Below are 15588 nucleotides of genomic sequence, written 5' to 3' on the forward strand. Positions count from 1 at the left end.
AGGTGAGATCCAACGTACCAGCAGAGTCTCACCGCAGTGTTTGTCGTTCTAATACCGACATTTACTGTGGCAAGCGCCTGTCAGACTCACAGACTCCTCCACGGTAAAAAAGTGTGTGTGTGTGTGGGGGGCAGATAAAGAAAGACTCCAATGCTAAATTATGAAAATCAAAGGAAAGAGAATCTACTGTAGGAATTAAAGATTCATGACATTCATGGTTAAGATTATCTCAAAAGAAGGCAGAGAAAGCACACGATTCAATCCAGTTCAACAGCAAACACCATTATGATAATGAGAAGTCAAGAGTCTCAACTATCCATCAGTTTGGGTAAATATCTCTGAATCACACACTCATAATGTCAAAAATCTTTTACTTAAATCTACCGTCTCTTCATCTGCCCACATGAAAGGATATGAACGCTGTTTGAATTAGGAAAAAACATCCGGGGCGATATTTTAAAGTCCCGTGGATCCGTTCTGTTCTCATTTCTAAAACAAGGACTTGAGGCAGCACCTGTCTGTCAAACCGCAGCAGAACGTGGTCTAATTTCATGCTGTCCATCATTTGTTGAGAGTAGGTGGCACTTTTGTCAGAACGGTGGAAATCCTATTTTTTAAGCAACACTCTTCATATGTACGCGCCTGTCAGAGCAGACAACACAACAAAGAGCTCCCACCAAAAGACCAGGAGGAATTCGGGCTTTTTATAACCCCCGTATTTGAATACAGCACGTATGGAGCCAGTTTAACATTAATGTCAAACTTGTCCATCTCACCCACCTTGATTTTGACCATCAGGGCGTCGATAGCGGCCTCCAGACCCTGGATCTGCTTACTCATCTCCTGTTTGCCCTCCTTCAGGCCGGCCACCACCTCGGTGAAGCGGTTCATCCTTGTCTTCAGGTTACGCACCTTCACTAACCCGTCGATCCTAAAACACACACGCGATAGTTAGTTAAAACAGCTTTGAGGTTGATGATAAGGTCTTTAGAGCAATCGTTTTTTGTCCGTCAGTTTGGCATCTAAAGACTGCAATACCCATGAGCCTCGGCCAAGCTCTTTTTTGAGATACCATGTTGTGGAGGCACAAAAATGGTGGCATGCCCCTCAACTCTCAATATGAAATGATGGGGAGGAGACAGGAAATGCATGGAGGGGAGATTGTTCCGAATTCTTGTCCTGATCTCAAAGTTTCAGGCTGACTTTTGGGGGAAATGTGCATAAAGTACGAGCCGCCAAGATTTCTTAAGATTAAGCCGGTGCAGCTATATATCCTATCACTCAGAGAGGATACTTTCAATTCAGTAAAGTGGTCTGAAACTAGCATATACGCAACATTCTGTAGATACAACTCTGTTTTGGAAAACAATCGCTTTGTCTCACATCTGTTTCTGTTTCTAAGTGCTGTATCGTAGGCAAGTGAACATGTCTTAGCTTCTTGAAGAGGTTTCACCTCTCATCCAACAGGAATCATCAGTAGAACTGATGAAGCCTCTTGGATGAGAGGTGAAACGTCTTCATCAACATCTGGTTCTGCTGTCTGTGATTTTTTCGTATTTGTTAACTGAATCCCTCCGCCTCACTCATTAATACTCCACCACCCCACCCCCCCGTCTTCACACACACTCCACCTCATTAGCAGCACACCCAAACACAATCACACCGCATGTTGGCACGGACCAGCAGGTTGCCAGATCAGATTTAAACCCCCTGCAGAGAAAAAAAAAAACCTTCTTCACCTGCATACTCCGTCTTTCCTCCCACCTGCCTCCCCCCAGGGATCTGTTATTTATCGCCGAATATCGGAGGTAATAAGCTGAGCTGTACGTGTCACCAGGTGTGTGTGTGCACATGTGTGTGTGTGCGCGTCAGGCAGACTGACACTGCTGAGCTGTGAAAGTGGCAGATAATGAAGAAGAGGAGGAGAAAGGCGAGGATGAGGGAGCGAGGGAGGAACTAGAGGAGGCTGGTGGGGGAGAGAGCGAGAGGAAGACGAATGTAATGAGGGGAAAGGGAAGGGAGGATGAAAAAAGGAAGGCAGAGAGGGAGGCGAGGGGGACAGAAAAATGAGCAATGGAGCTGAGGGAGGCGAGGCTGCAAATCTAAATTGGAAGGGAGACGGGACGACGGAGAAGAAGATGGAGGACAGGAGGAAGGAAAGGGTGGAGGAGAAGAAGCAAAGACAGAGAGGGAAGAAGAAAGAACGACAGGACACCCACCTCGGCTTGTGCTTCTTCCTGCACAGCCACATCCGGACTGTCTTCTGCATCATGATGCAGGCGTTGGTCCGGTACAGAATCTTGTTCTTCACTGTGAGAGACAGAAACAAAAGACTGTCAAGTTCCTGCAAACTTAACCTCTGAGGGTCGGGTCACGCTCGGAAGAATGTGTACGCCACGTTGTGTGACCGCGTCGGAAATCAAATGCGCCAAGGGCTGTTCGGGGCTCACTCCAGGGTCAGTCATATGGAGGCAGTTTGTTTAAATATGAGAATAACTGCAGTCTTTCGTGGAAGTCTTTCATAATGCTGCAAGTGACAGAAATTGTTGTGTAACAAATGACAAAAGGAGCTAAAGAGGGAAGTTTAAAACCTGCCTACAGCACTGTTACACCTCCTCGCTGCCGGCTGATCCCGGAAAGAAGTGGGTGTTAATGTCGGAGTGACAGTCTCAGAGAGTTAGACAGACGAACTGTCAAAAGCATCACACTGAATTCAACACCAGCCAGGTGAAGGGGGGGATGGGGGGGGATCATCCACCATCCATTTTCTTTCACTTATCTCGATCGCTGTTACAGAAGATGTCCCTCTTTCCCCACAGTCACATCCTCAAACTGCTCCTGAAGTGCTACTTGGGCCGATCACAAGAATAATCCCTTCTCTTACAAGGGTAAAGAACAGAGCCACTGTTCCATCAGAGTCTGAGGTACGAAATCATCTAGATTCTGTTTTCATGGATGAATGAATAGAACATTTAGTCTAGCATAAGCAATGTGATACACTTTTGTCTTCAGTGTGAACGAGCACGATCAGCATTCACTCCCGTGTCACGTGACTGCAGCGGTCCTAATCGTCTGTGTCATGGAAACACGACACATCTCCAGTCAGGATGTTACGACGTGTGTTGGAGTTAAAGCCACTGTTCTGTTGAAAAACTCCATCGGACTCATGACTTGTACTGTTTGCTCTGTATCTTTTTTAATGTACAAGCTGATCACGGGCTCTTTATCTTGAACAATTCATCTGAGTGCCGTTACTCCTGCCCACTGATGTAGCTATAATTGTTCCCTTTTAAAATGCCCCTGCAGGAACACCTGTGGGTGTAGGAGACACCAGAAAACTCTCTTGTTATCATTCATTGTCACCAGCTATTGATTTTTTTTTTCACAATTGCTGCTACAGACACAAATTGGGCTCTAGCAAAAAAAGTACAGTTTAAAACTCAGTCAGACTTAAGCAGACCAGAACCATCAGGTTTGGGCCTGAGCTGCTCCTCCATGCCTGGCTTCAGTTTCTGCTTCAAAGTATATAAAAGATAAGATCTAAGTTGAGTTTGCAGACTTTCTCCTTATAAAGATGCCCTGTCATTTCTCTCAATCTTCTATATTCTTGATTTAATTTGTGGTGAAATGCTTTCATATGCAAATGCTGCAAATGCTGTTATGTTTGCAGAATTCCTTGATTTCTCTACAAGACACACGTTGTTTGTGATTAAATTCAAGCCATTTCTGTCCATCTTTGGCAACATCGATATTTCTTTTTCTGCTATGCCACTGAAGCGATTCCGAACTGAGGTGAGAAAATTAAAGAGTAAGGGAAAAAAAACAGATGGAGAGCCCCAAGATAAATAGAGACAGAGATCGATAACGTCTCTACTCGCTGCCAGATTCATTTTATCTCGTTGCAACTGCAGAATACGTTTCCATAATAACAGAACTGATGAATAACTTTGCATTTACGGATCACGGACCGGTTACACTCAGTATAATTGAAGAATTCACAGAGCGTTTTCTGGCAGCTGCCTTTAAAACCAGCGCCGCTGTGGCAAACCTATTAATCTTTTGTGGGATCGGGATGATGCTTCTGTTCAGTTCCTGCCAATAAAGCTCATTTTCTGTGTGATCAATAAAGAGAACAAAGAGTGGAGGAAGAGATAAGGACTGATAAGAGGAATAGAACGACACGATGAGGACGACAAGAGGGAAACTAGCTGAGATGAAGACAGATGGAGCCAGACACAAACAGAGAGAAGTGTTATGATAGCAGCCTGCAGTGACTGACGTGAACTCTCCTCAGACTGCAGTGATAAAGACAAGAAAGCAGACAGATACGCCACTCCTCCCGGAGCTCAACTCCACATTATTAACAGCAGTCTGTCTGTGCTGCAGATACACCGCCGCCCGTGGTTTGCTCTGCTGTGGTACTCCGCTCCATCCACAGCGCCCTCGGGAATTTTCCGTGAGGCCGCCTGTGCATACTGATCCATCTCTTGTTTGCATGATCGGGTTTCCAACACAGAAGTGAAGAGCGTGAGGAGTGAAAGTACAGAAGGTGGTGGCTGCGACAGGCATAAGGACAGAGGTTAGTCTACTGTTTGGCTGATACAAGCCATCGACGACATTGAGTTTGTGTCACTAGGAGCTCTTTAATCGCACGGGCTGTTCATAAGACCGTGGAGCTAAGGAAAGGGTCCATTTATTGTCCAGTTTGTCAGCAGGATTACACAAAAAATACTGAACAAGTTTCCTCCCAACTTAGATGGAAAACAGATCTCAGCCTAGAGCGGACCTCATTACATTTTGGTGAAAATAATCATGCGTATTTCGGTGTATGGTATCTATGAGTGAGTACAATTTAAAGTGGATCCAAATAGAAATCCAGATGTTTTATGGGATATTGGATGAGGTTTGATTGAACTAAAGGGGACTGTCGGGCCTTGGTGGAGATATACTGAGTCCTATCCTAAGTTCTTAGTGTCGTATAGCAGATCTAAGTATTACACTTAAAAGCCAAACAGCCTCCTTAATTTAAGGTTATGTTAAACAATGTCAACTCAGCATTAAGTTGAGATTATTAAGCGAATGACACCTCTCTGTGGAACTTGTGTGTTGTGTTGGGAATCGAATCACGAATTTCAAGCAAGTTATCCTCACCAACTGTTGCTCTCAGTAAGCGGAGCGGCAGAGAGGCACTGAGACAAGGCACTCGAGAACTTAAAAATAGTTACATCCTTTAGGCTGTCACGGAAAACAGAGTCCTTGACAACAACAAAAAACACAGTTCAGTAGCATTTAACTACAACAACCAATCATCCACCTAACAGGAGGATCCTGATCAGATGCCTGAGCCACTACAACCTGCTGCCTCCAGATATATGAGCTCCTCAACCTATCTCTAAAACTGAGCCAAGACACCCTACGGAGAAAAACCATCGCAGCCACCTCTATCCACAAAAGATTTATTTTGGTCACAAAATAGCTCACAACCAAAGGTGAGGGTAAATCGCTAAATCGCAAGATTTGGCGCCAGGCTCAGGTCCCTCTTCATCACCGCTGACGCTGTCCTGATCCGCCTGTTGATCTCACGCCCCATCTTACCTTGACTTGCAAACAAGACCCCGAGACACTTAAAACTCCTTCACTTTGGGGAAAGTCAGCCCTGAACTGAGGTGAGTAATCCATCGTTTTACAGCAGAGAACCAGGACCTTGGACTGTAAACACTCCGTTCAGTTCTGAAATACTTGGTCTTTGCTGTGGGAATTAGCATTTTTTCCTTGAAGCTTTATATATTTCAAAAAAACATGGTCATTTCTTAAGTCACAGTTGAGGTCAATTACTACAATAAGCATCTCTTTCCCTTCAAACCTCCCTCTGAATCACGACTAAATGCGGCTAAATAACACCTATTTCCTTTTCCAATGCTGACAACATGGTACATTTCTGCATAACACTGGTTGGTGAAAGTGTACCCAATATACCCAGTATATTTGTCTAACTCCAGTCAAAATATCTCCTCACACTTAGTATAAGACACAATCACTTGCAAAGTAATATTTCAGTGAGACATGCAGGCTTGTTTTCAGACTATCTTCACTTGTTCCATTGGCAGATTTTTGTTTTACTGTTTACAAGTAAGAAATGCCTAGTATTAATAGTTTTGGCATTTTGTCCTGAGCATTATTTCTGATAGCAGATGGTGTTTTTGGTCACTCATGGATGCACACAGACCCTGAACACCAGTTATCCACATCCCATTCATTCAGTGAAATATTCTGTTGGCTGGTTTATTTATGGAAACAAGGGCACTGAGTCTCAGCCGAACCAGACTGCATCTGAACAGCTTTAACTGAATAAAACCGCTGCCAAAAGCTGCTGTAGTCGGTCCGAGTAAATGCTGTAAATATAATCTAACATCTTTAATTAGAAAAACCCGATACACGTGACTAATTGGTGACTAAAATTAAACGCATAAAACTATATTTTTTCTCTGTCACAGTCTGGTGTTACAATACATTTTTTCTAAAAGTTTTTCATCTTATTTTAACTAGACTTTTCATTATCTGGCGATGTTGACAGGCATCTTTTGTTCCCATGATAACACTGTGGCCTTGTGCAGACCAGAGCAGGAGCTGCTTACGTTTGATGACGGACAGAGCGCACCACTGGACCTTCTTCCAGCGGCTGTGGATGAGCCACTTGTTCACCTTCTTCACCAGCTCTGCCAGGTGGTCCGGATCCGACTTCATGATCTGGTCAAATTCTGCAAACTGAGCACGATGAGAGGAACAGAATCAGAGCTGAGAGCAGCAGCAGAGGACCAAGACGTTTGGAACCTGTCTGTCTTCTACAACCTGTGGAACACTAAATGATTTGTCTTTACATGTGTGCTTGTTAACAGAGGAAGACTTTAGCCAACACAGAATAATTAGCACGGTTTTCCCATCCACTGTAAGACTTTGGTGCAGCACATCAGTTTCTTTCACAATTTATTTATGTTGCTATGTGTTATGATTAGCACTGCACATTTATGTGGTGACATAGAGAGAAGGCAGGAGATTTCTGGCTGGAAATGGGACAGGTAGCTAAAACAACAACTAAACTGTGTAAAAGTGCAAACAGTCTCCAGATATAACTTCCAACAGTTAGATGTGATACATTTCAGTTTTTCTATGTTTAACACTTTTCTGAAAAACCGAAAACCATTTCAAATAAAAATCAAGGTTCCTCCTAACACTGACGCAAAAATCATATGAATCCAAGCCCAAGCACAAGCCCAAATTCAAAAAATGTTCAGAGTCTGTTTGCTTTGCTACTACGTTCTGACAAATACTCAATTGAAAACAGTACAAAGACAAAATATTTGATGTTTTCCAAACTCAGGAAATTCATTGATCTTTGTAATTATATGGTTATTGTGAATTTGATGTCAGTTTGGGACAGGAGCAACAAAACACTGTGAAAGTTGTGTAATGCTCCAAAAACACCTGTTTGAATCAACAGAAAAACAAAATGCCTGGGCGTTCACACATTTATATAACCTACATCATATTGTCAAGCCCTGCTGCTAATGTAGTAATACCATGTAATGTCTACAGTATGTGAAAAAGCATATCATATTTCATTAAAGCATGGCCAGCAGCGCTGACATACAGTAAATATCTATTAAGCGTGAATTCAGTTCTCTCTTCTCTATCTTTTATAAGAAAGTCAACGTTCACACCGCTGCTGCTGAGTGCTTTCTCACACTTCCTACTCCTGATTTGAAGGTCTGCGAGTTGTGATAGTGCATCTGATTGTTGTTATAATGTCCTCTGGAAACTTCTGACTTCCAGACCTTGAGCGTCTGCCGCTGCTGAATATTATTTTCTCAATGCCGTGCCTCCTTACAGGGAGGTGGATTCCTGACAATGTGGCTTATAAATGCAGCGCTGTTGGCCGGCTGACCCTCAAGGTGTCCGCTAGCTTCACATTAACAGCCAGGAAGCCTCTAAGCAGCCTGTGCTAATTTACCATGACCATGAAGACGATCCCTAAGACTGTGGATTCTAGAGCTGAAGCCTGAAACGTGTTTGTCCGCCGTCTGAAGTTTGCTGAAGGCTTAAACAATTATTTACCAGCAACATGTGATGTAACGTCTACGTTTGAGCGCGTCGGAGCAAACATCGGATCCCTGACGCTTCCAAGGGGGACATGAGGAGTAATGAAAGCATCCGATTCAGCCAACAAAGGACAGAAGTGTTTATTTATCCTCCGAGCTGAATCTACAGTGTCAGACTTGCAGTTTGTCCAGCACAGCATGTACCGAGGTCCTCTGCAACAAACCTATGCACTCTCACAAAGCCCCCGTGGAAAAACCTCATGTCAAACCCAAACATGATGAATTATTCATCTGGAGGGGAAATACAAAAATCCCATCTGTTGGCTCTGGTCCGCAAAAAACTCATCGCACCTCACCTCAGCAGCCAAAATGACTAATGTGCTTTCCGCCTGAATCTATTGTCTTTCTTTAGGGGAACAATACCTATATTATCTGGTGGCGAGGGGGGAATAAAGTAGGAATTCAAAAGAGCTCACCTTCCCGGGCCTGAAAAACACTCGGGTCAGTCCAAACTTGTAGTCGATCTCATTCAGTCCAAGAGCTTTGAATAAAGCCTGCGACACAAACAGGAAGTACATTGGTAAACAGGGAGAGGTGTCATAATAATAATAATAATAATAAAAGCCTGAATCAGGGCCGCCACTGAGGCCCGGTGGACTGACCTTGCAGAAGAGGCGGGGATCAAGGCGGGTGAGTTTCGGAGGCATGTACTTCTGGTACATGTTGTAGAGCTCGTGGAAGGCGGCTCTGGACGGGAAGCCGCCCTGCATCAGGTCCAGCACCGACACCATACCTACAGAGGCAGGGAAGAAAACACAGACCAGTTTATCGGACAGGAAGTTCAGTCAGTTGTCAGACTGTTACTGGCCTTGTGAGGCAGCTGGATTTGCGAGATCACATTATCGCAGCACCAACTGCAAGCCTACTTTTAATGTACATTCAACATTGTCACTTTCTCTTTCTGTCGGTGTTTATGTTGTCACAACTTCCCAGGCTGCTCTCCTTGACCTATCAAACCATGTTTGCTGATATAAACCCGCTGTAAACACGGAGGAGTTGGCCTTTTTGAAAAATCATCTTTCATGTGGTTCTACTTTGAAAGCCTGTATATCAAAGGAATCTTTTTCAGAGCTCTTTCATAGCAGACAGATGTTACTAATTGCCATTGGGTGTAAATGAACCATACATGCAGCAGAGTTTATAACTGTCATTAAGTTACTATAGGAGTCGTTTAACAAGGGGTGTTTTTATATCATGTTGTCCCTCCTCTGCACAGCAGTGAGTGCAGTTTCATAGAATTATACAACCATTAAAGTCAGAGAGTGTAGAGATGGACATAGTCCTGAATGCAGCTGCAGTATCCTGTATGATCTTACTTTCACATTGGGAGGTGACAGAGTTACAAACTACAAGGCTGCCAAACTCGTGGTTGCATTTTAAGTCTGCGTTGCGGTATTTGTAAGCATGACACCACAGGATATTTCTAAGGAGCGCTGGGAACAGTTTAAGTCGTGTTTATGGTGAACAAAACCAGATGTTTTTCACAGGAAGTCGGGCCATCTCCGGTCGTGTTTGTGGCGACAGAAGCTGGTGTTTTGAAGGAGACCTCAGGACATTTCCAGTCGTGATTGTGTGCGACCAAAACAGATATTTTAAACAAACCTTGATGTTTTCCTAACCCTGACATAGTGGATTTTGTGCCTAAACCTAAGCAGAGCATAAGCATAGCGACGTGACAAGAGATACCGAACAAACTTGCAGCATAACAAACTTTGGTCACCAGGCTAAAAAAAAAAAAAAAAAAAATCATGTGATTTCAATTTTGTGGAGAGAAAAGTGGAAACCATTTCATTCCACCGAACATTACAACTTTCTCTTGTAATAGAACTTTCCTATTGCGAATACAAATCAAATTGAAATCCTGTTTGCAGCCCTGAAGCTGCACATGACTCAGATCAGACCCCCAGCTGTAACTGCTTTACAGTTTCCCAAAGGACACCGTAAAAAAAATAGCTTCACGTCACCCCTACTCGTGATATCATCCTCAACAAATATAATTACACCAAAGCAATTTTCCAAAGTTTGCGTGTTCACCTTGGAGCCCTTTTCGGGAGCAGACACTCAAACCAGATCCATAAAACCTCCACTGCAAGAAATATTCAACTTCTTAAAGCCAAGAGAGTCATGTGAATCAGAGTTCCTCAACATTTTATCCCCGTGTTAGTCTCGTTCCACTGGTTCCCTGTGAAATCACTCACCGGTTATTAAGTCCTACTTTTAACTTACAAGGTATTACACAGCTTCAGTATGCCACTGATTTATGTAAGCCCTCTAAGCCTGTCTGTGCTTTCTGCTCAAAAGAACAAGCTCAATGCAGCCCTGGTCAGAGAATCCATTCTGGTCTGACTCACGATTAAATCTACATCTCATTGTCAAGGTCCAGACTTCTTTGCGTGTGCTTTTTCTTATACTCGGTTTGTTAAGGTTTCCGGAACATCTCAGCATAAGTGTTACAACTTTATTTGAAAGGGAAATATTGCAGAATCCTGGATTTTATTATAGATTTTTGGGCCTTCAACCAATATCGATGCTGAGATATAGAGACTAGGACTGGGAACTGTTTGATTTTGGTGCAGAGGTGACCTGAGTTTGGTGCAGTGTGACTGGATGTTGTTGATAAAAATTAAATTAAAGCATGCAAACATCCAAACAGTGACTAATATGTTCATATTAAGAAGGAAGGGTGTAATGTCACATGAACCTGGATCTATTGATGGACAACGGCTAATCCTTCTGACCCATAATCCAATCCAGTGAGTGGACGAAATGCAAATAATGCTGTTTTTCAACCACCATTAAAAAACAAGAGTAGAAAAATTTGTAGACATAATCAAAAACGCCAAAGAAGATGACACTGATGTGGATTATACTAAGTTCAAATAAGACACTGGAGCTAGCAGACCTGCTCACCTCCTTTTAAATTAGCTGTGTGGGAAAAGGACAGTGTGTCGGCATCAGCACTGCCCGATAGGAAATGTTGAACAATCATACCAGAGGCCTAAAATGATCATATTTTATGGAGACTAATGTTACATTAAAAAAAAAAAAAAAACCTTGAATAGAACATGGCATTCTTTGTAAAAAAGTTCAAGCTCCGCTTCCATGTTGCTACGATTCAACTCCCGATCATGTCCAGACTGATGCAAGCATCTCAAAATGATCAAATAATTGTACATTTAGGAAATGTGGGCATTATTGATTCAGGTACAGAGGGCAAAAGTATTGTACAACTGCGATTGCCATTATCGTATGTATATCTGGCAACCCTAGTTGGGGTTTTCACAGTTGTATGTTGAGCAGAAACACCTTAAAAACACCAACACATCTTAGATGGTGTCACCCAGATGTGAGAATCACCAGAACGAGGCACAAGTAAAAATAGCACAACAACTTCTCCTCTCTGTTTATAAGCAGCCTTTAGATGTGAAGGCACATCCGAAGACAATACTGAAGCAACTGGCACCGATCATATTTCCACTTTGTTTTTTATCAGCCCCTCATAGAACATGATATGAGAAAGTGTGTACTGGTTTTTTCCTCAAACTACAAACAATTGTATCAATTAAATCTATAACTGTTGCATCCCTATACAAAACTGAGAAAAGTAGCCAAGAGTCACTTTTGAGAAGCTGGAATCAGAGAATGTTTGGGCTTTGACATTTAAGATTTCAAAAAAATCAGTATTCTGCTGATATCTTCTTGGTACATTTCCAGTCCTACCTAAGCTACAGAGCCTCTTGTACAGTGATTTCCAATTTAATGCTCACTTGAGCCACTAATCATCAATCAGACAGGAGGTGCACAGTTTAAAGCCTTTTTCAAAAGTGAATTAAAGTTATTCCAACCTCATGGCACTGAGGTGATCTCTCGAATCTGAAAATGGCCTCTTCATATGGAGAAGAACCTTTTTTCTACTTTTTTCCAGTTTATCGCTCAATATATTGAGTAAGAGCTAATATCAACATGTTTTTATTTGGTCAACAAACACCTGAGACTACCTACTACTTCCCCTCTACCATAATTGGTTTTCATATTGTAAGTTGTGGCCTGTTCGGCTGCTGAACATCTATTTGGAGCTAACCATGTCATATTGGTACACAGAGGCCTCCCCGTCTAATCCAAACTATCAACGCTTCGATTCCCAGTCCAATAAAACTGATAAAGCGCTTGCCGTGCCGCTGTATCAGAACAGGCCATCGTCGAGTTTGTATGGATGAAAGCAAGAATCGGACTCTCTGAGGATATTAAAGCCGAGCTCATAATTTCTTTTCCTCCAGACCTGAGGGGAGGGAGCGGAATGTCGCTGGCCTTTTTGGGTTTGGGGAATAGAGAAGTTTAGGAGAACGGTTCTCGAGTCAAAAAGTAAGATTACAAGGCAGGACGCAGGAAATAAAGGCAGCCAAAACACTTGGAGGAGAACAAACATGTTATCTGCTGGTTTCTACGGGGAATTCACCAAGTTAAATTTCAGACTTTTTTTATGAATATATATTCAGTCATTACTTGCCTTAAAATGTAAAAAACAACCAAAAAAACATCAAATGACTCCATTCAGTAATCCAACCCTCCAGAACCCCAAAGATCCCAAACTGATCTGAAAAGACACTGAAAAGACAAGCTGAAATCTTCACTGTGAGATCTTCAAAAGCGAGCTCAAACACATGTGGAGGGTGCAAAAAACATAGTTTTTAATCAATTTGACTTGGATTCCAGCAGACTATCAAATCCAAAGTATGAAAGTATCATGGACTTTCAGTTCTTCATAATTTAGTTCCAATTTATTTTGTTCATGTTTCTACATTCAGAATTGTTTTGGATCAATATCCAGTACATATTTTTGTGTGTTTATTAGTCAAATTTCAAGGTCTGTTTTTCAAATTTATGACAACATTTGAATACCTAATACTACTATCAAATAAGTATAATAAATACATTTAGCTTAGGCTTTAGAGATTGAAGGGATATGAAGCATTTGAAGATACTTCTAGAATTGACATTAAAAAAAAATGTTCATAGGCACATTCCCTAGTGTGCAGACCTATTTTTGTATTTTTCACATATTCTTCTATTCAGCACTGAGTGGTTAATGCGCTTGAATGTGCAGGCTGTACTTTTTTTTTAAAAAGTGTCACTTGTCCGTCCTGAGATAATGAGCTTCTTAGGTGCTGTGGCTGCAGGTCTGATGGATCTCGCTGAAACTCCACAGAGCCTCCTGCAGCACACTCTACTGTCACAACATTCCCGCTTTCATGTTGCTGCAGGTGTGTGATGTCTTCCAACAGAAGCAACAGTTTTTTGTTAAAGGAACCGGATTCAAACATTTTTAGGAGCTGCAAAAACTCTGGTTGGATTTGTCGAGTGATTCTTCATATTTATGGCATGAGCAGGTCCAGCAGTGGGCGTTTCAACTCTAGATTTAATTCAAAATATGAACCACTTTTTTATTTAATGAAGAACATTAAGCAATATAATAACTTTTATTTGATGGACATGTAAAGTGTTCTCTACATTTCGGAACAATACGAAATCTCTACTTTTCTTATTAGGTATCAAAGCAACTGCAGCTCAGTGAGTTTGAGTACGCACAAAGACGTGTGGCTTTAACAATGGTTTATGTTTTATTGATTTGTTCTTCAAACTGTGAACTCTCAATATATTCAAAGTGATTAAAGAGGCAGTTCTGCTTTAAAATCTGCTGCATCATCTCTGTCCTTCAGTCCTCTGATGACGACTGTGACACAGAAGAGAGGTCCAGGTCAGGTGAGTTCATCTTTATGTGAGAGTGTGAAGTCAACAAATCTGAACTTTGGATACTTTTCTGTTTAAATTTGTGACAATTTTTTCTTGAATCACTGTGTTGAACTTTGGTTTTATTATTCCTGAGGTGCGTTACACAAACAAGACACCTTTGTTTATTTTAGATGGCAAGTTGCTGACAATGTGCTCTCTCCCTGTGTCTGTCCTTGGTTTCTCTATCTTTGTTTCTTTTATAGCCATGTCTATTCATTCACAGTTGGTTATATTCACCAGTGAGGACACTGCAAACAAAAACTTGTATTTTACAAAATAACAGCTCATTAAATTGGAGCAGACATAGAAAAACAGGATGTACTGATGGAAGATCTGTTAAACAAGCTAAACTGAAAGATTATGACTCAGGGACCATCTTGCGATGACATCACAGCCGCTGCAAACATGTTCTCGAGCCAATCTAATTATACTCAGTAGTGATGCCTACATTATAAATACTATTACTGTAATTTTACATAAATTACAGGCTAATAACTGCAGCCATTTATATTTAGTGTACAGTAATATAGATGGAAATCACAGAAATAACACTTCTCTACAGTGGCCCAGACACAATTTTACTGTTAAACTATAGTATTCTGATGTGAAATTTAAAAGGGTCGACTGATAGCTGTCATGGTTGACATGCCTCTTCAACATTGTGTGGGGGTCGGGGTCGGGGTCGGGGTGGGTGCTAAAGGAGTGGCAAACAGGTGTGGTGGTCCCTCTTTTTAAGAAGGGGGACCAGAGGGTGTGTGCCAATTAAAGAGGTATCACACTACTCAGCCTGCCTGGGAAAGTCTACTCCAAGGTGCTGGAACGGAGGGTCCGGCCGATTGTTGAACCTCAGATTGAAGAGGAACAACGCGGATTCCGTCCTGGTCGTGGAACAACGGACCAGCTCTTTACTCTGGCAGGGATCCTGGAGGGAGCCTGGGAGTACAATTTCCCAGTCCACATGTGTTTGGTCGTGAGTGATTGGTCATGACAAAAAACAATGAAATTGCGGGTACAAGCGGCTGAAATGGGTTTTCTCCGCAGGGTGGCTGGGGTCTCCCTCAGAGACAGGCTGAGAAGCTCAGCCATCCAGGGGAGGGACTCCTCTCTGCGTGGAGAGGAGCCAGTTGAGGTAGTCTGGGCATCTAATGAGGATGCCACCAGGGTGCCTTCCTAGGGGGGTGTTCCTGGCACGTCCTACTGGGAGAAGACCTAGGGGGTAGACCCAGGACCAGGTGGAGGGATTAAGTCTCTTCTCTGGCCTGGGAGCGCCTGGAGATTCCCCAGTCAGAGTTAGCCGACGTGGCCGGGGAAAGGGAAGTCTGGGGCTCGCTGCTGAAGCTGCTGCCCCCGCGACCCAATTTTGGATAAGCGGTTGTCAATGGACACATGGATGAAAATGGCGATTCTGTTTGGTTGTTGAAAGCTTGAAAGGAACAACAGTCATCTATATTGATATTTTAAATGTAAAATGGGCAAAATTGTAAATCTTTGGTATTAACTTTATCAGAACTGCCGTCCTGCCTGGCTGGCTGTCCTCAGTGCCCTGTCCCCATCTTTGACAAATATATTCATTTTTGTATTTTCATTATGTGATTGTTGAATAAATCAATTCATTTAAACATGCACTTATTTAGCGCAGTAT

General features: G+C 42.5%; 1 protein-coding gene across 5 annotated transcripts in view; it reads right to left on the reverse strand.

Moving 5' to 3' along the window:
- Nucleotides 1-15588, reverse strand: part of myo6a (myosin VIa) — a 144302-nt gene that overhangs the window by 35823 nt on the left and 92891 nt on the right. For all 5 annotated transcript variants that reach the window (XM_037085794.1, XM_037085793.1, XM_037085792.1 and 2 more), the window contains exons 21-25: nt 8759-8889; nt 8573-8650; nt 6636-6765; nt 2220-2310; nt 781-931 (exon numbers count right to left, since the gene is read on the reverse strand). In XM_037085794.1, coding sequence (XP_036941689.1) covers nt 781-931; nt 2220-2310; nt 6636-6765; nt 8573-8650; nt 8759-8889 — 581 coding nt within the window. The remainder of the gene's footprint in view (nt 1-780; nt 932-2219; nt 2311-6635; nt 6766-8572; nt 8651-8758; nt 8890-15588) is intronic.

This window comes from Acanthopagrus latus, chromosome 22, assembly GCF_904848185.1.
Source record: "Acanthopagrus latus isolate v.2019 chromosome 22, fAcaLat1.1, whole genome shotgun sequence".
NCBI classification, from domain to species: Eukaryota; Metazoa; Chordata; class Actinopteri; order Spariformes; family Sparidae; genus Acanthopagrus; species Acanthopagrus latus.